A 27,021-nucleotide genomic window follows, 5' to 3' on the forward strand; every position below is an offset into this window, starting at 1 on the left:
TCAGATAACAATATATTTTCAGATTTTGGATAATTCTTACTATTATTAATTTTAATCAATTATCTAATCAAATAAATTAAAATTTTGTTTTTATTTTTAATTTAATTACATTTTATTCATTAAGGGTATAAACAATATTAATCAGTCTAACTTTTAACGTGAGAGTTCGATTCCAAAAATCATAATTTTTTAAAAGTTCTTTGTACACTATATTCATAATTTTAGTAAAAAAATTATTTGATTAATATTTAATTATATAATTTATGTTTTTAAGTTCTTACTAAAATAGTTTTTCAGATAACAATACAATATTTATATATATATTATATTTTTTAATTATATTTTTAGATTTTGGTTAATTCAATTTCTATTTTTAATTATATAATTAAGAAATTTATTTGATTAATATTTAGTTATATAATTCATGTCTTTAACTTTTTACTAAAATACTTTTTCATATAACAATACAATATATACATAAATTATCTCTTCTTAAAATTATATTTTCAGATTTTGGATAATTCTTACTATTATTAATTTTAATCAATTATCTAATCAAATAAATTAAAATTTCATTTTTATTTTTTAGTTTAGGTATACATTTTATTCATTAAGGGTATAAACGATATTAATCACTCTAACTTTTAACGTGAGACCTCGATTCAAAAAATCATAATTTTTGAAAAGTTCCTTGTACACTATATTCATAATTTTAGTACAAATTTTATTTGATTAATATTTAATTATATAATTTATGTTTTTAAGTTTTTACTAAAATATTTTTTCAGATAACAATACAATATATATATAGAAATTATCTTTTTAATTATATTTTTAGATTTTGGTTAATTCAATATTCTATTTTTAATTATATAATTAATAATTTTATTTGATTAATATTTAGTTGTATAATTCATGTTTTTTACTTTTTACTAAAGATTTTTTCAGATAACAATACAATATATAAATAAATTATCTCTTTTTAAAATTATATTTTCAGATTTTGGATAATTCTTACTATTATTAATTTTAATCATTTATCTAATAAATAAATTAAAATTTCATTTTTATTTTTTAATTTAGTTATATATTTTATTCATTAATGGTATAAACGATATTAACCATTCTAACTTTTAACGTGAGAGCTCGATTCCAAAAACTTACTTCGTAAATAATAGTATCGATTTCAAAAGTAAAGCAAACAATAGATTAAGGTTTTTTAAATATTCATGATAGAAGAAGTGTAAATTCAGCTTTAATTTGTCTTTAAAAGTAAAGTAAATAATGACACTTTTTTTTTATTTATGAGCAATGTAGTAGACATTTCCTTTGCAACACCTACTATTACCGGAGCCTTGTCTGTGTTTGTTGGTCACTTCTCCAGCATAGAACAGTAGAACTATTTAGCCAGTGAACTTAAAGAACACAATAAACTCATAATTGTCATATAACTAAGAAAAGGATTGAATAGTGATAAATGACATACTGTGACGAAAACCATACATAAACCATGGATTTCTTATTCGATAGCATCTTTGCTTTCTCTAGTAGCATTCATTCCAATCTCTGGATTATCTACATAATCTAAACCCCTTGGTGTTTCCATAGTCATCATTACCTCACAATAATCTCAGTTGTGGAAGAGATTTCTTATGTAGTTTCTTCTGTTCTTACAGCGTAAGCAACATGCATTCCCATGTTTAGAATGAGCCACATGTGAGACAATGCGGGTCAGGATCATGAGACCAACCATATCTCTACCTTTCTGCACAAAAATACACTAAATTATTACGTTCAACAGATGCTTAAATAATAACTCAATTGATAGCATTTCCTAGGGGAGTGCATAAGAAGCATAATTGGAATAACTAATGCTTGTTTGTGGTGAATTTTACCATTAGACTGGGTGGTACTAACAGTAGTTAGTAGCTATAGACTCACTAGCAAAAGTATCCACATTTAGCCTCCGAAGGGATTCAACTTGTGTATAGCACAATGAAGATCACGGCACTCCCAAAGAAACATTATAAAATGTTTGGATTAGGGGAACATAAGGACTCACATATTTGGACAACCGAGGATTGCAATACATCCCTAATGGAAGCGGCGACAATCCGTCATGCCTCTATTTCGGAGGACTCCATCTCTGCATCATCCTTATCATACTCTAACTACCTATCTCTCAAAATTTCTAAACATCAATCTCATATTCCGATCAATACCAATCAGAGATGTGGTCAAGCCCTAAATTTCCTGATCAAGAAACTACAAATTACTCAACACAATATCGTATCTAAAGGTAAATGGAAATAACTGTACCTAGCTTTGGACAACACTTGGCTATAGCTTCAGAGAGTATCCTCCACTTTTTTTATATCATGCTGTGTTGCTTCTGAGGAGAGATTGTGAACTTGTACTAACTTCATTTGTATGGAACAATAAGGTATGGCTTTAATGGAAATTTTTCAGCGGATCAAATTCGGCGTCTTCACCAATCCAATTAACGTAGGCGCTTCATTTTCTGAATTGGAGGTTAAGAGAAAATAGGCTAAACGATTTTGAAATTAAGTCAGAAAATTTTACCAAACGATGACGTAAGCACACTCGCCACCAACATGCATAATCGAAGGATGGATGAAGCCGTGGAGGAAACACCGCCTAAACCTTCTGTCGTCTCAGTATAAACCGCCTAAACCTTCTGTCATCTCAGTATAAGCCGCCGCTACCGTCCATGAACGTAGGCGAAGAAAATAAAGTTTAGGTTTGTGTGGATCGAAGGTCTCTATGGAGAACAGATGATATTCTGTGGTTTTTGTAATGATTTATAAACTTAGAGATACATGAATTGGAAGAAAATTCAAAATGTTTTGGATCTTATATATTAAAACAAAACTCACAACATTGATTCATATGTGATTTTTTAAAAAATAGACCTAATCAGTCTATTCTTAAAAATTCATGTTACATTTAATCTCTAATCGTATCATTTAAAATTTGGGTCTACCAGAAATTTTTATTGAACTATCAATATTGAATTTACAAATAGTATAAATTAAATAAATATAATTTAATATTATAATACTATACCTCCTTATGTTAATTATTTAAATATTTGTCGATGTTAACTTTTCAAATTACAAATATTTTTTTTAAATAACAAAAATCATATTATCTAACAATGATTAATCTCTACGACCTTAAACCAATAAAAAAGTGTTAAAATATATAGTTTATTTTAAAAATTAAACAAAAACTAAATGTTTAATTATTTACTCGATAATATAAATCTATGAAGCGAAAAGTTTAATTTTTAAAAAACTTTCTAAATTTGTGAAATGTTACAATATATTTGAATATGACAATAAAAAATATTTTACTAATCTTTATATATATAGTTACGATTTTAATAATGAAATAATAATCCAAAAATATATACATAAAAAAAGATACAAATACATGTGAAAGTTTGAAACAATCTATTCAATAAAAATATATATCGTAAACTTATTATGTTTTAAAAATTGATAGACACATATATATATATATATTATAATATATACCAATTTAGAATTGAAAACAAAATGTTTATATAAAAAAAACGACACAGTTGCGCGGATCGAGATATAGTTTTGTTTTAAAAAAGCAGTGATAGCAGCAGTTAATGGAAAATTTTTGTGGAGTGAATGAACCAAGGAAAATTTGGTTTCTTTGAAAGTTTGTTAAGGTGTCACGTGACTCAAAATGCCTCATGCTATATGGTGATGTGGCTCATGGAGAATGGAAAAAAGTCTCATTTATTATTATAGATAGATAGATATATAATAGAAGTTAGTCTTTTAATATATTATTGGCAGCATATTTTTATAATATGTAAAAGTCCGTTAAAATTAAATACGATAATTAAGTTGGTAAGAAAGAACTGCTGCTTAACATATATGATAATAAATGTGGGAAAAACAATTGATTGTTAAAATAAAATATAATTACTCAATATAATAAATAAAATTATTATGTTTAAAATGTCATATTAAATAGTCACGTAATACATGTAAATTGTAAATTTATATTATACAGTTTATACAAAACAACAATTTACTTTTAAAAATGAAAACAAAGCACATAGTCGCGCGGACCAAACTCTAGTATTTTTTAATCGACAATTTTTCATATCATTTGAAATATTTTTGCATTACATAGTTGATTATATATTTCAATCAAGCAAACATGAAAACCAAATAACAGAAGAGTTTAAAAAAAACAAAGGCTATTTAGCTTAATAACCAAATATCTAAGCTTTTAGTTTTATTTTTATTTTTATATCTTGTTTAATAAAGTTTAATTAGTCTTATTTTTATCCATTTAACACATTCTCTCTCTCTCTCAAGAGAAAGAAAAAGTAAAAGAACGCTCTTTCTCATTCCCTTCTCCTGCTTCGATCATTCGTGAATCTGTTTCTCCTTGACCGAAAGCAATTCCATTTCATAAATTTTCGATTGTCGCGTTACTGGTCTACCAATAAGAAGCCGAAAAAGGGATGGCGGCGGTGAATGGGTACCAAGGAAATACTCCGGCGGAGACAACGCCGGCAGCCGCCGGATCGAAGCAACCTGCTCCTCCGACTAAGACCGTCGATAGCCAATCCGTTCTCAAAAGGTTCTTCCTTTTTTCCGATCTTTGAATATTTCTCCTCCAATCAAAGGGAATTTTTTTTGAATCCGTAAGCTTCGATTTGATTTTTCTTTTGTTTATGGAATTTCACATTTAGATTTATCCATTTCTTGTGATCGTACATATGCTTCTAGATTATCTTTAGAGAGACGATGAATCCAAAAAGTACTGATTGTGACTTCTCCTGTTCCCTTGTGATTTGTATCGTCTCTCTTCTTGTCTACCAACTGTTTGCTAAAATTCTTCTGAGAGAGGAAACGATACATTGATATGTTATCTCAGTACTTTTGTTCTTTATTGGTTAAGCAAATTCATGATTTTTCCTAATCCGTGTTAAACACGCAGGCTGCAATCTGAACTAATGGGTTTAATGGTAAGCTATCAATCCATTCTTCCCGAATCTAAAATGAACCTATTGACACCAAAGTTAAACTCTTTTGATTTTGATGTTTGTTTTCTCAGATGGGAGGTGATCCGGGGATATCGGCTTTCCCAGAGGAAGACAACATATTCTGCTGGAAAGGGACAATCACAGGAAGCAAAGATACTGTTTTTGAAGGAACAGAGTACAGACTCTCACTCGCTTTCTCCAACGATTATCCTTTCAAACCTCCCAAAATTAAGTTTGAGACTTGCTGCTTCCACCCCAACGTGGATCTCTATGGCAATATTTGCTTGGACATTCTTCAGGTACATTACAAATCATTTTTGCTCCTACTAGTGCTACTTGTGTGTTACAGGTTAATCCCCTGGAGCGTTAAAGCTACTATGTATCAAAGAAGCAGTAGTACTTAAAACAAGGAACATCTGGTTTCACATTGTTTGTAGGATAAATGGTCATCTGCTTATGATGTGAGGACGATATTACTCTCAATTCAAAGCCTTCTTGGAGGTAACACCTATGTGCTGACCGCTGAGTTTTCTTAATTGGTTTGATCCAAGATCTGATTCTCCGTGTTTTGTTTGAGCAGAACCGAACATCAGCTCACCATTGAACAATCAAGCAGCTCAGCTTTGGAGCAACCAAGAAGGTAATTTGCAGTAAATAGTAAATAGAATAACACATCTCTGTGGTTTTCTCAGTTTTTATCATCAAATAATGAATGTTATCTTATGTGTGTTTTGCTGGTGTACAGAGTATAGGAAGATGGTTGAGAAGCTCTACAAACCATTAAACGCATGATTCTCTATCTCTTTCTGTAACTGCATTCAAAAGATCATGTTTCTTTTTTGTACTTTGTAATCTCAATTTGTGCCAATCTTAGTAATCAAAACCCTTCTTTTGCAGTTATAGTCTCGCTACTTAACAATAAAAAGCCAATAACATCTTCCATACAAACCAGATCAAAAACTCTTTGTTTCAGAAATAATATGGAAGTTCAAAAAAGTGGGATTTGAGGAAAAAGGTTGTAGGAAATAGGAATATATTGATATCTTGACCTATTATTATAGAAGATGGGCCAAAGTATATATGGGCTTGCAGCCCAACATGAAAACGACACCGTTTAGTTCGTAACCTGGCCGCACCCTCCAGAAAGAAACCTTGAAAGTTAACAAAACCCGCCGGAGTCTCACTGTCCCATCCAAGTGAATCATTTTTCAATTGTTAAGAAAGGCGAACTATCTCTCTCGGCGAGCTCAGATCCCTGATCTAGGGCACTTTTTACATCTCCCTCGTTTTCATCGCTTAACTTGATATGTCGATCTCCGCTCAAAATCCTGATATTTCCGGCGAAAGGCAATCCGGCCAAGATGTCCGTACTCAGAACGGTACTTCCTCTTCTCCCCCTCCCTCCCCCCCCCCCCCCCCCCCCAAGCTTTCGCTATTTCGTCTGATGTCATTCTCACATTTCTGCTCATACAAATATCTATTCTCATCAGTGTTCGATCTCTAGGGTTTGTTTACTTGTTTACTTGACGTTTGATTTGATTTGATAATTATCTGCAGTGATGGCTTGTCAAGCTGTTTCAAACATTGTTAAAACCTCTCTTGGTCCCGTCGGACTCGACAAGGTACGTACTCTGGTTCTACTGCTTTGTCACAAGTTTGAGATTTGTTTATTTGGTTTCTGATTTGCATTATATATAAATTCAGATGTTGGTGGACGATATTGGTGATGTGACCATTACCAATGACGGTGCTACCATTCTTAGGATGTTGGAGGTCGAACACCCTGCTGCTAAGGTTAATTATTTGATTACATATTTATCATTAGTGTACGTTTATGCGTGTTATAGTGAATCATTAGTTACCTGTTTGTCTTGACAGGTTCTTGTTGAGTTAGCTGAACTCCAGGATAGAGAAGTTGGCGATGGGACTACATCTGTTGTCATTGTTGCTGCTGAGTTGCTCAAGGTTATCTATTGTTTTTGTTTTTTCTAGAGTTGTGAAGATTTGTCACATGGTAACTGCTTCTTGATAACTATTGGTCTTATGCATGTATTTTAATTTTGCAGAGGGCAAATGATTTGGTTAGGAACAAAATACATCCTACATCAATTATCAGTGGATACAGGGTAAGCTCCCACTCCTATGTAGTGACCTGCTTTCCAGATTTTTTTTCATTGTGTTCTTAATCTGTGTTACTGTTGACAGCTAGCGATGAGAGAAGCTTGCAAATACATTGAGGAGAAATTGGTGACTAAGGTTAGTCCGGTTGTGATGGTTTATAATTTGGCATCTGGTCTATTTTTTTCTGAATGAGTAGTATACATCATGTGAGTGAACTTGAATTTATGTGGGAAAGTTTTATACATGTGTTTGTGTCAGCTTGGTTGGGTAAGTTATCTGTTGTGCTTGTCTGTCTCTGCCCCGTTACTTAACTACTACTATTACTTTTCTATAGGTCGAAAAGCTTGGGAAAGCTCCATTGATTAACTGTGCTAAAACCAGCATGTCCTCCAAACTGATCTCTGGTGACAGCGATTTCTTTGCCAATTTGGTATGCTTCCAGTTCTCATTCTTTGTCTATTACATGAGTCTGTCATATATTTTCCTTCTAAGATTTGGAAACCGCTATTAATTTCTTGCAATATGACCCTTATCATTGCATTTTTCAACTGTTATAATCTTTTTTTTTTTCTTTTCTAGGTTGTGGATGCAGTTCTGTCTGTTAAGATGACAAATCAGCGAGGGGAGATAAAATACCCTATCAAGGTCTGTTTATGCTCCTCTGTCAAAGTTTTAAACATATCATCTGGAGTGAAGATGATATTTTTTATTTATGTTGAAACCCGTCTGCGGCTTACTACATTGTAGGGTATTAATATTCTGAAAGCTCATGGACAAAGTGCAAAAGACAGCTATTTGTTGAATGGATATGCACTCAATACTGGCCGTGCTGCCCAAGGGATGCCATTGCGAGTTTCTCCAGCGAAGATTGCTTGCCTCGACTTCAATCTCCAGAAGACGAAAATGCAGCTCGGTGTCCAAGTTGTTGTTAACGATCCACGAGAACTTGAAAAAATCCGTCAAAGGTAGTTTTCACTGAATTACATTCAGAGTACTTGGTTTGTTCTTCTACAAATGCAATTGCTTTGCTCTCTTGGTTCTTGGGTGTATGGGATAGAGAAAGCTTAAGATATCTAGGTCTATTTTACGCTTGTACTACTTATGGTATCCATCTTCCATAAACAGTTTTTTTTTAATATGTTGCTGAATATTTGTTTCACAGAGAAGCTGACATGACCAAAGAGCGGATAGAGAAACTTCTTAAAGCGGGAGCCAATGTTATTCTGACCACCAAGGGAATTGACGACATGGCACTTAAAGTAAGATTGAAGCCCAATAATATTATCTCTACCCTTTTCGCATTACACAGTGTTGGTTCATCAAAGTTATTGACATCCTTGAATTCTCATTTCGTTTGCTTTTATTTCAGTACTTTGTAGAGGCAGGAGCTATTGCTGTTAGGCGTGTCCGCAAAGAAGACATGCGCCATGTTGCCAAGGCAACAGGAGCAACCCTGGTACTTGCTCAGCTATACTTTTTAAAATTAAAAAGCATTAGAACTAAGTTATATGATTGTGAAACTTATATTTTTGTCTTAATATCCTTTGTTCTTGGCTTTTAGGTCACCACTTTTGCTGACATGGAGGGGGAAGAAACATTTGATCCGGCACACCTTGGATCTGCAGACGAAGTTGTGGAGGAGAGAATCGCTGATGATGATGTTGTGTTGATAAAGGGAACCAAAACGAGCAGTGCGGTATGCCATTTGCTCTGTATTTGAGATCATGCTTAATTGTTGACACTACTATACACACGAAATCAATCATATATTTCATTTGAAGTTATTCCCAGAAGTTATTGATTGCTATGAGAGTTTAGTCTAGTTTTGTCATGACTTCACAAGTTTTTTTTGTCTATTAGGTCTCCTTGATCTTGAGAGGTGCCAATGACTACATGCTTGATGAGATGGAGAGAGCGCTTCACGATTCTTTATGTATTGTCAAGAGGACCCTCGAATCCAACACGGTAATATCCTCTTGCTACCTGTTAGAGAGACATTCTTTGCATTTAGTAATGATCATCACATTTCTGGTTTTACGCAACACTCTGCTTCATGTCAAAACAGGTGGTTGCGGGTGGAGGCGCAGTTGAATCAGCATTGTCTGTGTATCTGGAGCACCTTGCTACAACCTTGGGCTCTCGTGAACAATTGGCTATTGCCGAATTTGCCGATGCGCTATTGATTATACCAAAGGTCTCATTTCTATTTCGTCAATATATAAAACTCGACTTTAATCTGGTCTTATTATCCAACAATTATCATCCTATGTACAGGTGCTTGCAGTAAACGCTGCTAAGGATGCAACCGAGTTGGTAGCTAAACTAAGAGCATACCACCACACCGCACAAACCAAGGCTGATAAGAAGCACTATTCAAGGTATTAGAGCAATATTGCTGTCTGTGTCTTCTGGTCTCACTTGAAAAAAATGTTTAGCTCATTGGCTCTGTGTTGGGAAAACGCAGCATGGGACTTGACCTTGTTAACGGAACCATTCGTAACAATTTGGAAGCTGGAGTGATCGAACCAGCGATGAGCAAAGTCAAAATTATCCAGGTGAAGCATTTGTCTTTGTTTATCACAGCAAACAGATTCTTACAAAATTAGAGTGATGTCTTAAATTTTAAACGAGCTTTGTTTTCTGACCAGTTTGCAACAGAGGCAGCCATTACCATTCTGCGAATTGATGACATGATCAAACTGGTGAAGGAAGATGGCCAAGGCGATGAGTAACCAAACTTCAAGCTTCTCTTTGTTCGTCATATCTTTAGTGTGCGTTTCTCTGTCAGCTTCTTTTTCGAGCTGTAACAACGACATATCCTCTGAAACATCAGTTTATGTTTTTTCTTTTTTTTTACTTCAATGTCTTTTCGGATTTATCGTTTTCTGAACAATATTTTAATTCGTTGTTTTTCGATACTAGTGTTAAAATTTTCCATTAAATAGTTAGTGTCATAATTATGAGCAGAAGAAACAAAAATATTTACCTACATGCGTCTGAAACTGAAACAATCGACTAACTATACATTCTTTATCTACGCAACTATCCAACTATTCATATGTTCGATATGGTTCGAACGCTATGAGATGAAGCCAGCAACAATGCAGAGCCGATGCTTGAGCCATCTTCCATGGCCTTAATCACTACTTGTCGAGCCACGTCTTCTCCCAATATATCTCTCAAAGCTTCGTCCATGTATTCTCTGAACATCCTATAATTCGAATAGAGACCACCTTCTACTGCCACCACTGTCCTCCTCATCATCTGCTTATCGCTACTTCTTCTTCTTCCTTCTCCTACGCTCCCATCTCTCCCCAGTTTCTTCAATATTCCTGATATTCCTGCTGCTGCTAGCCTAGCTGCTCTGCGTGTCACTACATCGCATATCTTCACTACAAGTTTCCTCACCTTCAGTGGTACATTCGGTACCTGTTGTTATGAACAAAGGAGATGGTCGTTAAGTCATGGGATTGCAGGTAATCATTCATTTATAGGGCAAAACATTTACCCCTAAATGTTTCAAGATTGTTGCTACTTCATGTAACTCGGGTGTGTCATCTTCGTGCATTGCTGAGACTGAATTTGTTCTGTGATTGGAACAAGTATTTGATTTAAAACATGTGTAGATAAACTCACAAAATACAACTATTGGCTGCCATTATGTAAGCTTTCTAGCTCTGGCAAGTCGTAAAAACCTTCAGATACAGAAGATACAAAAGGAAATGTACCTTAGAACAAAAGGCGTCGATAAAATGGATGAGATGGGTCCAAAGATGTCAGACTCTTGTGACATACGAAGAATTACTCTGCGGACAATGTCGCCCAGATACATCCCTCCTATCATCTTCTCAAATCCCTATATTAAAAACACCCACCAATTCAACTTCACTGCTCATTAGTTACCTGATGACAAGCCTTAAAGCATGATAAAACGAAAAGAGGAAAAAAGAGAAGTTAGCAAAACATTACCATGTCATTTGAATTCAAACTCTCTGCATCCAACTCAATGTCATATGAAGTTCTTGGAAGACGAGATGACCAAAAGTTTCCCCACTCCATGTTCACCACCTAACACATAAAGAGCAAAGCATTACAAGATAATATTTTACACTAAACCCAGAGGAATCTAAAATACAGGTTTCTTAGAATGAATACCATGCTTCCAGAAGTTGTGCGCGGATTCTGACACTTGATTATGGCATCAGTGCGTTCGAGGTAACAAGCATTACTACCTGTTCCAAAGACAACAGCGGCAATCGTGTCTGGGTCATGATAATGTCCATAGGACAGGGCCCCAACTGTATCATTCACCTGCTTAAACAGTGAAACTAATATTAGAACCAATCCCCATGCTTCTTCCGTTAGAAAGAATTTTGTAAACGGAATATGAAACAGAAAGGAGAAATTTCAAAAGATTGGTAATGGATGAAGGAGCAGTTCCCCCAAGGATATGAGTCTATTGCAGTAACAAAGCACTTACAAGCGCTGCGACGTGTATATCCAGCCCTCTCCTGTCCACCGCTCCTTGTAGACATTCAGCAATATCTTCCCCAGCCTAAAGTAATATGATCAATGTGTCAAGAAACATAAGAAAATAGTTAGCTTTAGATGCGCTAACGCTTGACCCAACTGAACTCAAAATGCAAGAAGATGGATCACATTATACGTCAGCAAATTAAAATACAGAGTGATGGTTATACGCTTGACTTGATCCAACAATTATATTAATTTCTTCACAGATTGAGATGATACAATGAAGCCTTAGAAGTAACCTTTATAAGGCAGACAAGTAAAAAGAGGTTGCAGAAATTTTGAACTAACCATTTCACTAATTGCGAAACCTTTGGTCCATTTGATGAGAACTCCTGAAGAGAGGGACGTTTGCTTAACTGGGAAAGAAAAAGTAAATGCAAGTTCCCTTTTCACATCTTGTGACGAAATGGACTCGTGTCCTTCTTTCTCAATAAACCTCTGCAAAGATGATGCGAGAAAGTCAAAGAGAACCTGCGAATCAAAAATAAACAAGGAGTATATTACTCTGTTGGATTTTATAAACCGAAATTGGAAAAGAGCAACCTTGGGGGCAAGCATAGTTACCTCGCTGGTGCTATTCAACAAAGACGTCGGTATGCTATGCCTTTCGATATCTTGAACTTCAAGAGACGACCTTTGGCCACCCAAATGAACTCTTATAATCCTAAAGTAAGAGCCTCCAAGATGAAGTGCGTAATAAGTTCCTCTCTCACTCCTGAGACAAAAGGGTTCATACATTACATCAAGATACTTACATTGTGACAATCAGGCAACTAAAAAAACTTCAATTCCCCAAAACTAACAAGCCCATTATATCAAAATCAATCCTTTTACGTCACTTATCATCAACAAGCATTTGTACATGTAAGAATATCTCTCACCCATTAGGAAGATCATCGACGAAAGTGAGGAGCATTTTAAGCTTAGACCCTCCTTCAGAGACCAAACCAGCTTGCATCTCCACAGCAATAGCATCCACCATCTGCCTCAACCTCCCCAACGGCGTCTCAAACGATTCCTCCAAATCCTTCAATAGCCCCACCACCTTCCTCCACTTCCTCCGACGTCTCACCCTCCTCCTCACCATCACCGTCGCCACCGAACAAGCCACAACCGCCGCGGCTGCCGTCAGCATCACCAGAACCCTCCCCATTTGAGATGATCCACTCACAAATCAAATGTAATCAGAATGTTGACTTTTCTACAGGTTTGGGTCGCAGATAGATGCTTGATCTGCGTATTTGTATCTCGTGGTCTTCGCGGGAGGATTGAATTTGGGTGCGAAAGGAGAAGATAATCTCGTAAACATTTTCTTGCCTTTGATGGAAGAAGAAACAACTGTATCCCCCCCCCATCCCCATCCCAACTCTCTTTCTATTTTTAAAAATCCACTTGATTCGCCTTTGTATTCTACTTATTGGGCTTCGTGTTCCGAACCCAAGCCCACAAGGTTTTGTTTGTGTTTTTTTAAATACTATTAAATAAATAAAAAATTAAATTGCTATTTTAAAATTCATTTTAATATTATTGCTTTTTTAAAGTATTTTGTTAATTAAATCATTTTAATATCATGGTTTTCATAAAATAATTAAAAAAGGAAAATTCAAAGAAGTTTTACATTTCTGTTTTGGTTAGGATTCATTTAAGAAAAGACCAAAATAGCACTAAATCAAGTTTTTGTTCCCAAACTAGCACTCAAGGCCAAAAGTCACAAAAATAGCACTCAAGGGGTGGGGTTTAGGGTTTAGAATTTAGGGTTTAGGGTTTAGAGTTTAGGTTTTAGGGTTTAGAGTTGAGAAGTGAGGTTTTGGGAATAAGATTTCAAATTTTGAAAAATAAAAAAGTTTAAATTTTTCAAAAGATAAAATGCTATTTTGGTCATTTTAGTTTTTGAGTGCTATTTTTGTGATATAAACTTAGAAATGTGCTATTTTGGAGATTTGCCCAAAAAGAAAACTAATAAGTGTTGGGTAATTTATTTTAGATAATTATAATTATATATTAAAAATATTTTTATTATATCACAATCATAGATTTTTTTTTATTGATATGTGTCATAATCATGTTAATTAGCAACTTTGAAACCAAGTTTATTTAAAAGATGTGACACAAATGTTTTATTATCAATCAATGATCTTGTAAAAAAAAAGACAATATCAATTGATTCAAATTAGTTATCAATTTCTTTCAAAAACAAATTAGTTATCAATATAAAGAAAACTTAACTACAATCCACATAGTACATTCAGAAAAAAATCTAACGAAGCCGTTACGTATAAGTAGATGAATTTTATTTCCAATGTACCAAAAAACCGCTCTCTTCAACATTCTAAAAAATGGGGGAAAAGAGATTTTCCGTATTGTGTTGTTGCTTTCGAAACGATGTTGTTTCTTCTATTACACACATATTATAGTTAAAAATTGCTTCAAATTTAGAATCCGTTTATATTTTTTGATATTTTTAATACAACTTTGACTAAAAACTGATAATAGTTTGAGTTCATATGTTAAATTTTATATGGATTTCTTAAGTTGAAATTTTATTATTTTTCTGTGTTTTTTTTTATTTTTTTCTTATAGTTTACATTATTTTTTCTTAAATAGTGACAAATATTTTTATAAGTTAGATTAATTAATTCAACTATGACATGATAGGTAAATGGCGCCAATTGGTTCTTATTGAACTTGTACTCATCATTTTTGCCTCCAACACATCCATAATATATGTAAGGCACGAAAAGATAATTGAGTAACATGAGTGAACTTAAGAAGATTTATTTTTATATTCACTTGTTTATTTGATAACCGAAAAATTGTAGACTAACTAATGTTAATGGACTCAGTTAACCATATTTCACTATCTAGTTTACCGGTAGCACCAAATATCTATAACATAATTCATTTTTGTAGGTAATTTATAGTTTATACAACTAAAACGATCTTGTTTAATTTAAAATGACAATAAATAAAAACTAAATCATATATTGATGCATCAAGGTTGAATGAATTTAGTTGAAGATAGGAAATATAAACATTTTATCTTATAGATTAGGTGAAAAACATGATTTCTTGTGAAATGTAAAGATCATACGAGTATTACCACAAATATTATTTTTTAATATAGATGACAAACACAAAAATAAATAATAAAAATAATGAAATCAGTTGAATGTGAAATAAGAAAAATAAAATAAATTTATTTCACTCATTTCTCATCAAATTTGAATGGAACATTTTCTTTATATATATATAAATTAATAAAATGATTCTTCCATTTTAATTCAAAATAAATTGTATTTTGGATAGAACTAAAGGAATAAAATATTCCATATCAATCCATTTCATTGACATTCTAATTGAGATTTGATTTAGAGATCTAAATTTGCACTAACTAGTTCACCGAGTTTGAAAACTCTTGCTTCTTACGAAACTTTAACTGCTGATAATTTTATGGCTAATGATATCGTAGGAAAAAAGAAAAATATCATAAAATGATCATAATATATATGTTTTGACCTTTTGTAATGCAGATGCATCATTGATCTTTCAAAAACATGACAATATCAATTGATTCAAACTAGTTAATAATATAAAGAAAACTTAACAACAATCCACATAATACATTAAAAAAAAAATTCTAACGGAGCCGTTATATATAAGTAGATGAATTTCATTTCAAATGTACCAAAGAGCCGTTCTCTTCAAAATTCCAAAAAAGGGAAAACATATTTTTTCTTAATATAAAATACGAAAAAATAGTTAAACATAAAAGGTAAAATTTCATAATTCAGTAGTTTGATGAGTGTGTTACCTTCAAGTCTTAAACAGCGGTTTACTTATAATTTGTAGATTACTTTGTGAAAAAAAAGCAACATGATACAATAGATTTTTTAAAACTTGAACTTCGTATAATGGTTTAGAGTGATGAAAGTAGAACCATCAAACATGATTTTTTATAAGATAAATAAAATTGTTGGTTGAATAACTGTTTATATGAATTTTTGTGATTTGTAGTAGTACATTAAATCAGTGTTGAAAATAGAGCTGTGTTGGGGGATGAGACATGGGTTGAAGAAATCTTTAGATGTGCAATAGTATCATGCAACTACTTACTGGCAAATCCCTTTGATTTAAGGTTTAATGGTAATGAACTGTAGTTTTAATATTTTTTGTTGTTAACTGAGATCATTTCCAACCGAACTTCAAAACACTATTTTGGTGTAATTTTCACACTATTTTAGTGTAACCTTTCCAACCCAACACTAAAAGGTAAACCATTTTAGTGCAACACTATGATTTTTACAAAATTATGTACTTTTTAGTGTTGGATTATAGAAGTTTAATATGAAAATTTGTTAGTGTTGAAATCACACTAAAATAGTGTAATCTTGACATTATAATAATGCTATAGGTTGGAAATATTCTTAAAGCTCTAGATTTTTGTTTCGTGGATGTAGATATTTTAACTGTAAGATTTTAGTTGTAGATTTGAAAATACTTACTGATTTACTTGTAAATTTTCTAAAGCTAAAATATAAGTGCTCTAGCAATTTTGTTTTCTACGGCTAAAAAGAAAAAGTAAAAAGAAATCTGTAACCTAAAAAAAATCTAGAAAACATGGGAGAGATTGTTGGGCTAAAGAAAAACTCTATCGGCTCTTCAAAAATACTTGCCAGTCACACTCTTATTTCTTTTCTTTGACATGATCAAACCCAAATCATGAAAAATGTTTTCTGGTCTTATAAAGGATTTTTAATTTACATATCGACCCTTTTAATTTGTAAGATTAATGAAAGGACCCAGAAACAGGGTTAAATGTTAAAACTGTATTTGAAAAAAAAAACAATTTAGGAGGATTTTTAATCAAAATAAAAAAAGGAGGGTCCTTTGTTTACAATTACATTACAACAGTCAGTCGTCAAGCGTCAGAGAAGAGTCCTCTCTCCTCTCTCTCTCTCTCTCTCTCTCTCTTGGTTTAACTGAAACTATGCAATCTGGCGGCGATTACACCAACGGTTTCCACGGCGAGCTTCAGCGGGACGAGAAGCAAGTCCCCGTTCTCAGCGCTCTTGGGCGAGCCAAGAGGCGCAGTCGCGGCGGAGCTCGTGACCCTAGAGGCGGTCTCACCAATGGTGAGCTTAGGGTTTCCGACCAGATTAGCGAGCAGAAGCCACTGGAGACTCAGGAATCTTCTCCGCCTTGTACTGACTTCGATGTCGCCTATTTTCATTCCTATGCTCACGTTGGGATTCACGAAGAGATGATCAAGGTATGAGAGCATTGGTGTATATTAGTTTCAAGTTTTGTGTCTTCATCTTCATTAAAGTTTCATTCTTTGTTCTCTGCAGTCTGCTGTTGTTCCTTGGGGATTGCTCACTTCTTTGTTGAATGTTATTGGTTGATACAGGATCGGTCAAGGACGGAAACTTATAGGGAAGCTATAATGCAGCATCAGAGCTTTATCCAAGGAAAGGTAATACACTCTCTCGTTGCTATAATTTTTTTTATCGTTGTAGATGATATTGAAGAAGATTCAAATGGGGACTGTTTGTTTAGTTTCTGCTTAGCTTGTGTCAGGATTTGATTCCTTTGTGTGAAGGCTTTCTTTAGCAAAATGTTTTTGTTATTTGGTAGTTTAGTATTTTGTTTCCAAAACCTATTGCTGCAACGATTGCTTGTAACAGGTTGTGGTGGACGTTGGCTGTGGAACAGGCATCCTTTCAATCTTCTGTGCTCAAGCCGGTGCTAAACGGGTATGAGTTATGTGGAGACACAACTTTGTTATCGAACATTTTGAAGATTGTAGCATTATATATGATTACTAAGTTTGCATCTAGTTGACTGTTGTCTGTATATATTCCATAGACCACAGGGGTAAACCAATACTTTTAATGTGTTTCTTACAGAAGTTAATTCTCTTACAGGTATATGCTGTAGATGCAAGTGATATTGCAGTCCAGGTACTATCCAGTTACTTAGGCATGGATTATCTTATTCTTAGTTTCTATTGTTCTGCAACTTCCATTTCTTATCATCAAATGTTAATGGCTTGGAAATTTTCCAGCTGAAATAGTTTGTTTTTTGGTTGTCATTTCTATAAAACCTGTTGTCGTATGTTAGAATTTGAACTTGGAATTGGTGAAATATGTTTATAGTGTACTGATAGTATGTCTTATTGTCTTGAAATTTCCACAGTTAAGTTGACCCTAACCTAGGCTTTGTTTGTATTTTAATATTGCTCTATTCACTGCTTCATGTTCTGTGTCACCCTTGACATTTAATCAGACCAAGAAAACAAATCTTTAGAATTTTTCTGAAGTATTGGGCTCTGTGAAGTTGATCTAACTTCACATATAATTTTTATTACGAGTTTGGTGTCTTAGCTCTGCATATGATATTCATTAAAAATTGTTTCCCTATCAGAGTTGAAATGCTTATCTGAATCATACTAATGGCTTCTATTCATTCTTTGTTGTTCACCTAATATCACTAGGCAAATGAAGTTGTGAAAGCCAACGGTTTATCTGACAAGGTTATTGTTTTGCATGGGAGAGTGGAGGTAAATTCTTTTATATAATAAAAATCTGTCCTGATGTGTCAGACATGCTTAAGGTTGATGTCTATATAAGTTGCCAAAAGATAAATTGGCGTTGCTATACAGAAAGATGCGCAATTAAATGACTGAGATGAAGAATTTAGGATACTATATACCTTTACACCAATGCACCACCATTGAGGTGGATTGATTGGGTGCAACAATCATCCAAGTTTGTATGAAAACCCTCATTCTGTAGTAATTCTTCTTTCGTTATAATGTTCTCAGGATGTTGAAATCGACGAGGAGGTTGATGTTATAATTTCAGAGTGGATGGGTTACATGCTCTTGTATGAGGTTGTTTCCTTATCTTGTATATTTAACTTCTTATGTTGATGTCCAAATGATAACCTACGTAATTATTAAATCTCCTTAACTCGCCCTGGCCTCTCATTCTCGTACTATGTTTGTTGATGTGATGTAGAGCATGCTGGGAAGTGTTATTACAGCTAGAGATCGCTGGTTGAAGCCTGGAGGTTTAATTCTCCCATCACATGCAACTGTATGTTTAGGATCTCTTCAAATATTATATCACAGTATGCTCTAATGACTTTTGTGAAACAAGGCAACATTTAATATCTTGTTATTTACTTTGTGTTGACAGTTGTACATGGCACCTATTTCACACCCTGACAGATACAGTCACAGCATTGATTTTTGGCGCAACGTTTATGGAATTGATAGTAAGTATTATATCAACTTTAACTTTGTGGCAATCACTACTTAAGTTTTAAAGAGTACCTCGCAGTAAGGTTTCGGTAATGATGGTATGATATGGTTTGCAGTGTCTGCAATGATGCAACTAGCAAAACAGTGTGCATTTGAAGAACCTAGCGTGGAGTCCATATCAGGAGAGACCGTTCTTACATGGCCCGAAGTGGTATTTTTCCTTGTTCTCTAAGTGCTTGTTACCTGCAATCTCTTTGGAATATCTGCAATGTTAACTGCGCTACTGAGTGAATATCTATCCATTTAAATGCAGGTTAAACATATAGACTGTCAAACAATAAAAATCCAAGAGCTAGACTCTGTTACTGCAAGATACAAGTTCAAGTCAATGATGAGAGGTATATCACTTTCTTTATCTCAACTATCCGTGCGTTTGTCTCATCTTAGAGAGAAGATACACGATTGTTTCCTTTCTGTGCTGAGGCTTTTTTTCCTTTTCTTGTTGTAGCTCCAATGCATGGTTTTGCATTTTGGTTTGACGTTGAGTTCAGCGAACCTGCCAAGAATACTAATGCAACAAGCGTTGCTAATGGGTCCTCATCAATAAGTCCTTTTACCGAAGGAAATCAGAAGAAGCGGAGTAATCCGAGTGATGCACTCGTGCTGTCCACCTCTCCTGAGGCTCCTCCGACGCATTGGCAGCAAGTAAGACCATGTTTTTGCATATACTGTACTTTCCAATTTCTTCAAAACATCAGTTTTTTTTAACCCCATCAGTTTTACTTTTCATTGAATCATCTAAATTGATACTATACAGTATAAAACGTGGTAATGTTATGGAAAAAGTAGCTTACACGTTGTGACCATTTGAACCACTTTTCTTGTACAGACGATTGTATATTTCTATGATCCAATAGACGTAGAGCAAGACCAAGTCATTGAAGGTTCCGTTACTCTTTCTCAAAGTAAAGAGAATCGGAGGTTCATGAACATCCACCTCGAATATTCGTGAGTAACCAACTCACTCTTTTACGCATTTCAATTTTTCCGAGTTCCACCAATGCTTAATCTTGCTGTTTTTGCAGCTCGGCCGGCCGTTCCTTTGTGAAGGAGTCGGTAATGCGTTAAGAAGGCGAGAGATTCTCTGACAATATCTCCTTAATTTAGAAGCTCTGTAAGGTTGAGTCTCTTTTGCTAAAGCAATCATTAGTTCAGAACTGAAACCCGAAGACATAGGCAAACACAAGCTATTGTTAGTCATATGTTCTTGTAAGAGTATTAAGTTTTAGATCAGATGGAAGCAACTATAGGACATTGTTCTTGAAGCCATTTAGCTTCTTTACTAGTAACTCAACATAGCATACTTCTATATGATTGCTTTTATTGATCATGCATTTTATTTGTACTTTTGTGTAACTAATACATTAAGGTCAAAATAGTCAAATCTATGTGTTTAAAATAATTTATCCTCATTGATTAGTTAGTAAAATCTATCAAATGGAATTTAAACGGTAATTTACAGTTAAAAATCAATGAATATAAATATCATTTCTTATGAATTATGATACTGCATTTTTAAAAATAAATTATTATTGATTTCTTTATTTCATTTTAAAGAAGTTAAAATTCCTAAAAATATATATTATTTGGAAATAAGCTTTTAAAGTTTGAAAGAATACAAAGTCTATTTTATTTAAAATTTAAATGTTAATATATTTTAAATAAATTCAATATTTTCAAATTAACTTAAAATATGTTTTTGACAAATATTTAAACAATAATTTTACAAAATCTATTAGATTTTCAACAAAATTGGATTTAAAATGAACAAAATCTCTAAAATTTCTGATCCAGTAAGCCTTTATACTGTTCTTGTGAGAGAACTTTTTTATTTTTTTTATTTATAGATATTTACAATATATCATAAATTCTTGTTATTAAAAACATTATCAATCAATGATCTTATACTTAGGAGTACATAAGATGATTTATCATTTAAAAACCCTAACAAATTATGACAAATTCCCTCCAATCCCTACCATAAAAGTTTTTACTTATAAAAAATATACAGTTAATTTAGTATACTTACAAAATACAACAAATTTGATATTTATGAAGGGTACTCACAAGTTTACTAAAGGTTACTAAATCAGTTACTCATGTGCCCAAACAGAAAAAGATGATATGACTGTAGCTTTTGGTATGAAACTAAAAAAAAAGTTAGACATATACTCTCTTCATTTCACATCTGATATAGTTTAAAGTTTTTTCACACAGATTAAAAATAATTAAATGTTCAGTTTTATCCATATTTAATTATTAAAATTTATAGTATTTATTATTTTAAAATTTAATTAGGACCATGAGAGATAAATTCATCTAAAATTGAATTAAAAACATAAAATAATATTTCTTTTGTAACAAAAAAAATTTCTACAACGATGAATTTGAAACAGAGGGAGTATATGCACTAATAATTAATATTTCCATGTAGTATTTTATCACAGTGTGCTTATTTTCTAATAACAAAAACTTTTAAAACGAACGTAAATGTGATTGTATTGATTATAATAATTGAATTATTTTTATGTGGTACATACATTGTTTATGTTTGAAACATAAAGAAAATATCTTATAATAGAAGTTTCAAGTTATTTTAGCCGTGTTTATAATAGTATAGAACGCTCTAAATATATGCATATCTCTCTAAACCTAAAACCTTATAGTATTTTTGGAACTTACAAAGTTATTTGGGACAACCTACTTTGCGAAAGAACACACAAAAGTAAATGATTATTTACTTATCTCAAAGGTTTTCTCGCGATTAATACACGTTGTTATGCATTGGCTATTAGATATAGTTCTAAACACATGAGCTCAACCAGTCTTTTATATTAAGTATACACGCATTAATGAATTTGATACCAGATCAGATCATTATATTCTAGAATTTTTGAAATTATTTTCCCATTCATATTGTATGGAACTAACCCCATTTAAAAATGCATATACATGTATCATTGGATTATAAAATGTGAGGAACTTTTAGGTGTAATAATTGCTCAATTATTGATAAGTGGTGCATGTCTTATGTAATACCCAACTAATGCCCATTTAATAAAAATTAATTATCCATTCGACCGTGTGTTGCATAAGATATCTATATCGTTTCTCTTTTTCCAAATTATTTGTAGTTGGTGTTGTCGTTCTTGTGTTACATGTTAATAGCAACAGCCATCAAAAATATATGTTTTTATAATCTCAATAGCTTTAAAACTTTTGGGCACGCCCACAAATGTATGAATCACGTAGCACCATTTCTTTTCGAAAATTATTTCCTTTCCATGATTTATAATTTATTATTGAATTGGATTGTATTTAGAGAAGAGATTAGATTTGCGTTAGATTGTTATTTAATGGGAAATCTTCTGAAGTTAATGGAGGAACATGAAAATGGATTACACATCCTCGTGTAATGCCAAAACCAAAAAAAAAAAACTCACATTTTCCCAGTAAACTTGACTTCTTTTAAGAGTAATTAAAATATAATCTTATAAAATTTATTATTTTATATCTTATCATTTTATGTTCTATTTTACAATACTACTATAAAATTTATAAAACATTAAAAAAATTCATAAAATCGAAAAGTTTACAAGTGCTCCAAATTGGTTTAGGAATTCATTTTAGCCTGTTAAAAAGCATTCATGAACCAAAAATATAGAGAGTTTTGGAATTTATATAAGTTGGTTTTGAAAAAACAGAGTTGCATGTACTTTGATACTATCCTATTAATTATTCTTTTCTAGGTAATTGCATTACTTTAATAAAGCGTAGGCATTTGGTATTCTTGTTTGGTTTTGATAAAAAAAAAAAATTGGTTTCTTGAATTATTGGGTGAGGATATTCTTTTTTATCAAACAGGAACCGACATGTGTTGGTGCGGTTTACACGATAAATAAATTTCGGTTTAGCTATGTTTCTGGTTTATTTTCTTGTAACTGAAAAAAAATGTTTTAGATGAATCAATCGTGTTTATGATCAATTGTACCATTCAACAGAGGTTCTGTCGATTTCATATATACGCAGCCAAAAGCTCACTTGATACATCCAAATCTTCGTTTATCCAAGAATAAACCGTTGCTAATTAAGAAAGACATGGAAGGAGAGGCACATCACATGAATAGCCAATAAATTGTCGTTGTCTTTGAAAATTCTTTGTTTTTTTTGTCTAAATAATGTTTTTGAGAATTCTTCAACCAGTAATAATCACAAAAGGCGCCTTTAACCAAATTCTTTCAAGAAGTTTTTTAGCATGGGGATCTCATCCTCTCTTTTTTTTTTTTGAACACAATGGGGGATCTCATCCTTGCCTCAGTTTCACTGCTTTCTAAATTTTGTGAGTTCTTGCATATTTGGTAGCGTATACCGTGAAATAAGAAACGTAGACAAGAACAGCGACCAACATCAGAGGAGAGCATGATACCAAGACAAGTAGTGATATAAAGCCAATGAAATCATTAACACTACGTGTATATATCATGGTTGTGTTCTTATCTATTGCTGTCATTATATTGTGCTATAGCCAAATTTCTCTGAAATGCTGCAACGTAAGTCATATATACACGACAATGTAATTCCACAATGTAAATATACTTCTTTATTCAATAAAGCATTTCAACTATCTCGTGGTTTCCAAGTATGAACTAGATATTGTTTTGGTATAGTTCAAGAAGAGTGGATGAGACAAATATGCCAAAAGATGATCTAAGAAACCACATATGTATAGTTGCAACCAACATTTGCTTTTGAGCTACTCTTGCACTATGTCCGATCTTAAATATGTTTTTAAATGTGGCGTAAATTCTAAAAATGAAAGATAATATTTTCAATTTAATCAAGTTTTGGCTCATACGACGAACTTTGTCCTTGATCGTGAAAATAGGTAGTGGCTTTCATAATATACGAATAGCCATTCTTGTATATGAAGTTCTTACATTTCATAGCTTAAATTTCCGACGTAAGCGATGGAGATTGGATATGTTGAACTCAACAAACAAAAGTATAAAAGAACAATGGAGATTAAATAATTAAAAGAAGCTTAATACCTAAAAATGAATTGTTCATAATTCAACTTGTAAATCTAATTTCTGTGGTAGATACTTAAACTCGAATATAAAATATTAAGAAATGACATCGTATTGATATTGACTGAGAAACAAATATGAAGGTAAATAAACTTAATAAGAAAAACTGATATCTCTAACTACTAAATCCAATATGATATTATAAACTGGGGATTGAACCTTAATATGTTTAGCTGGTTGGGATGGATGCACTTTTAGGCGGATATAACACGATACCGAGAATTCTGGTGCATATGAGTAGTTCATGTGGTTCGTAACATATGCCAGGAGAAGACGTGAGACGGGCATGGTCGAGGGTCGCATCACAAATTCACAATTGCTTCTAATGATCTTTAGTGCTTGAGGCTTAATGATATGCTTTGTGTGGAGTAACTTGCACGATGGAGGCAGCTGTTAATGTGAAAATAATGAGTATGCAGGCCATGTTAAACTAGTAGATGTGTTGTGGTGCCTTGTAAAATCAACATCGAAGTCAGGATGGCCGAGTGGTCTAAGGCGCCAGACTCAAGTTCTGGTCCTCGTAAGAGGGCGTGGGTTCAAACCCCACTTCTGACAACATTTTTTCATTAAAAAGAAGAACAATATTTTTACATTAAAAAGAAGATGCAACATGGCACTAGCAGTTAGTCTACCACCTGCATCTTCCGAGTCTTTCCTGCAGCTATTTTATGGACTCTCTTTGAATAATTGATGGGCTTGCTTGCTGGCATCTCTGATTATGGCAGAGAGCGGAGTAAGTAATATGTGTGTCACGGATCGTTAAAAAGTATAATTGGATAAATCAAACGAACACTGCTTCAGTCCATAACCAGATGTCAGAACTATTAACCGCTGGTTTAGTTTCTCACATGTTATCACTATAAAGTATGAATGGTCAGCTGATCACATAAGGATAATTTGAAATTTTACAACACTATAAAGTATGAATGGTCAGCTGATCACATAAGGATAATTTGAAATTTTACAATTTCCAGGTCGAATCTTAACTTGCATCTATCTTGATTCAGATTTCCTAATACCAGATATGTAAAGATTCGATGTTGTTTAAAGAAGTCAAATACAGAGTATCGGTTTTAGAGATGCAAGACCATCGATGTACTCTATTTTTTATTCTAAAATAAAGTAATTCTACGATAAAATTGGAGTTTACTCTAATAGTACTCTATTTTAGAATAAAAAAATAGAAACTCTAATAGTACTCTATTTAAGAGTAAAAAATAGAATACAAAAAAATTAACAAATTACTCTATATTTGGAGTAAACATGTTTTTCACTCTATTATAGAATGAGAAATATAGTATCATTTGAGCATTTTTACTCTAAATTCTATTTTACAATAAAAAATAGAAAAGTTGGAGATATCTTTATAAACTAAAAAAAAATTGTATGTCCCAAAAACAACATAAAAATAATAATATGAAATTTTGGTAAAAATAGTTATAAAATTGAAGAAAATATGAGTGAGGTATATTTCAGAATAGATAGTAAAATGTTTTTTTAGAACTTACAAGATAATACAATATAGCTTTTACATATGATTTATGAAATATTTTTTTAAAAAACTACAAGATAATACAAAAAATATTTTTACAGATAGTTTATGAAATACATGCTAATACCATGTATTTGCGTATCACAGTTATCAAAAAGAAAGAAAAAAACATATTCCTCGTATGTTTTAATTTTGAGAATGGACCGGACTTGAAGAAAATCTATACAACTCTCAAACAAAGAAGACTGGAAGAGAGTATAGAAGGGATCGAAGCCGACGCAGCAAAATCAACGGAGGAAAGAGAGGGTCCCACAAATGTCACAAACACAATCCACGTAGGCAATAAAAAATAGCAATAAGAGATATCGACCCATCACTTCCAAACCATTGGAGATTAACTCCATATACCCCATACCCCCTTAAATGAATTCTTACTGCCCCTTCTCTATTCTTCCTACCCTTTTATCCTTGCACTCCCCAAACTAGCCTTTCATTTATTCTCCAATTAAATAAACCAACCATAATTCAACAACCAACATGGCCCACAAAACAACCTTAACCAATCAGATTTCTCCTGACCCACATGTCTCCTTCTTCATCGTACAAGCTTCTTCCTCTCATCCTCCATTAGCGTTTTTTGAAGCTCAAAAAATAGGCAATTCAGGTTCGTTTTCGATGATTTTTTTTGTGATATTACATTTAAAAATCGTGTATATGATGGGTAACGTTAAAAAAGTAAGATTTGATGAAAATTTGAGAGATTAAAAACGATTTCAAAAACTGTGTTTAGGGCTATCGGGTATTTTTAACGTCCGTTTTGGATGAATTTTTTTGCTGAAATGTTATTAAAACAAGTGTATATCTCGGCTAGTGTAAAAAAAAGAAGATCCAGTGAAAATTATGAGAGATTTAAAAAGATTTTGAAAACTGTGTTTATAGATTTTGGGTATTTTTATGTGTGTTTCGATGATTTTCTGTGTGTAATTTCATTTAAGATGAATTATACATCATGGTTGATGTAAAATACTAACAATAGGGTCCTAAAAGCGAATTAGTTAGTTCAAGGATAAGTTCTGGGTATTACTGGTATAACTAGTTTTACTAAAGAAAAAAGGTTTACTGGAAATACTAGGATTACTATATTGATATTTCTTACTGTGATTTCTAGTATTACTATGTATAGTACTGAATTAAATTAGTATTAGTAAGAGAAGATTGTACGGTGTGATAATTAATTCTAAACATCTTAATAATGAGAATTCTAATGATATTCTATTTTATTTCAGGAAAATGCAAAATCCGAATTGCACAATCATTTGTTTTGATTATGGGGGATATTATATGAAAGATGGGGCTGAAATAAAATGGATCTCAGGAGGTGGTGAAGGAGAAGATGAAATCCACA

General features: G+C 32.8%; 4 protein-coding genes, 1 long non-coding RNA gene and 1 other non-coding gene across 7 annotated transcripts; 4 read left to right on the top strand and 2 right to left on the bottom strand.

Annotated features, from left to right (window-relative positions):
- Nucleotides 1-967: 967 nt before the first annotated feature.
- Nucleotides 968-3,156, bottom strand: LOC103869362. Its single transcript, XR_633190.3, has 2 exons — nt 2,320-3,156; nt 968-1,765 (listed from the first exon to the last, which is right to left on the bottom strand). It is a non-coding gene; the product is annotated as an uncharacterized LOC103869362 (long non-coding RNA).
- A 1,192-nt stretch (nt 3,157-4,348) lies between these two features.
- On the top strand, nt 4,349-5,959 carry LOC103869364 (ubiquitin-conjugating enzyme E2 19). 2 transcript variants are annotated; one of them, XM_009147440.3, is made up of 6 exons: nt 4,349-4,653; nt 5,014-5,041; nt 5,131-5,358; nt 5,497-5,560; nt 5,640-5,699; nt 5,805-5,959. In XM_009147440.3, the coding sequence occupies exons 1-6, from the start codon at nt 4,535-4,537 to the stop codon at nt 5,849-5,851; spliced, it is 546 nt and encodes a 181-aa protein (XP_009145688.1). In that variant the 5' UTR covers nt 4,349-4,534; the 3' UTR covers nt 5,852-5,959. The 2 variants fall into 2 exon arrangements, with proteins under 2 accessions (XP_009145688.1, XP_033147572.1); XM_033291681.1 differs by having other exon boundaries at nt 4,548-4,678; nt 5,008-5,041.
- Nucleotides 5,960-6,182: 223 nt separating this feature from the next.
- Nucleotides 6,183-10,134, top strand: LOC103869366 (T-complex protein 1 subunit alpha). Its single transcript, XM_033291680.1, has 17 exons — nt 6,183-6,438; nt 6,617-6,681; nt 6,764-6,853; nt 6,938-7,024; nt 7,126-7,185; nt 7,265-7,315; nt 7,515-7,610; nt 7,760-7,825; nt 7,928-8,145; nt 8,343-8,439; nt 8,550-8,636; nt 8,742-8,876; nt 9,041-9,145; nt 9,246-9,374; nt 9,455-9,558; nt 9,645-9,735; nt 9,829-10,134. Exons 1-17 carry the CDS (start codon nt 6,366-6,368, stop codon nt 9,910-9,912), a joined length of 1,638 nt encoding a protein of 545 aa, XP_033147571.1. The 5' UTR covers nt 6,183-6,365; the 3' UTR covers nt 9,913-10,134.
- LOC103869365 (hexokinase-4) lies at nt 10,103-13,135 on the bottom strand. The gene is made up of 9 exons (XM_009147441.3): nt 12,595-13,135; nt 12,278-12,428; nt 12,002-12,184; nt 11,661-11,735; nt 11,336-11,491; nt 11,150-11,248; nt 10,909-11,036; nt 10,689-10,767; nt 10,103-10,609 (listed from the first exon to the last, which is right to left on the bottom strand). Exons 1-9 carry the CDS (start codon nt 12,864-12,866, stop codon nt 10,235-10,237), a joined length of 1,518 nt encoding a protein of 505 aa, XP_009145689.1. The 5' UTR covers nt 12,867-13,135; the 3' UTR covers nt 10,103-10,234.
- Nucleotides 13,136-16,599: 3,464 nt separating this feature from the next.
- LOC103869367 (probable protein arginine N-methyltransferase 6) lies at nt 16,600-20,443 on the top strand. Its single transcript, XM_009147444.3, has 13 exons — nt 16,600-16,982; nt 17,121-17,186; nt 17,398-17,466; nt 17,638-17,673; nt 18,207-18,272; nt 18,537-18,605; nt 18,733-18,810; nt 18,913-18,991; nt 19,094-19,188; nt 19,291-19,375; nt 19,486-19,682; nt 19,867-19,985; nt 20,063-20,443. Exons 1-13 carry the CDS (start codon nt 16,701-16,703, stop codon nt 20,103-20,105), a joined length of 1,284 nt encoding a protein of 427 aa, XP_009145692.1. The 5' UTR covers nt 16,600-16,700; the 3' UTR covers nt 20,106-20,443.
- Nucleotides 20,444-24,595: 4,152 nt separating this feature from the next.
- Nucleotides 24,596-24,679, top strand: TRNAL-CAA. The gene has a single exon. It is a non-coding gene; the product is annotated as a tRNA-Leu (tRNA).
- Nucleotides 24,680-27,021: the final 2,342 nt, after the last annotated feature.

The sequence above is a fragment of the Brassica rapa genome, chromosome A05 (assembly GCF_000309985.2).
Source record: "Brassica rapa cultivar Chiifu-401-42 chromosome A05, CAAS_Brap_v3.01, whole genome shotgun sequence".
Lineage (NCBI taxonomy): Eukaryota > Viridiplantae > Streptophyta > Magnoliopsida > Brassicales > Brassicaceae > Brassica > Brassica rapa.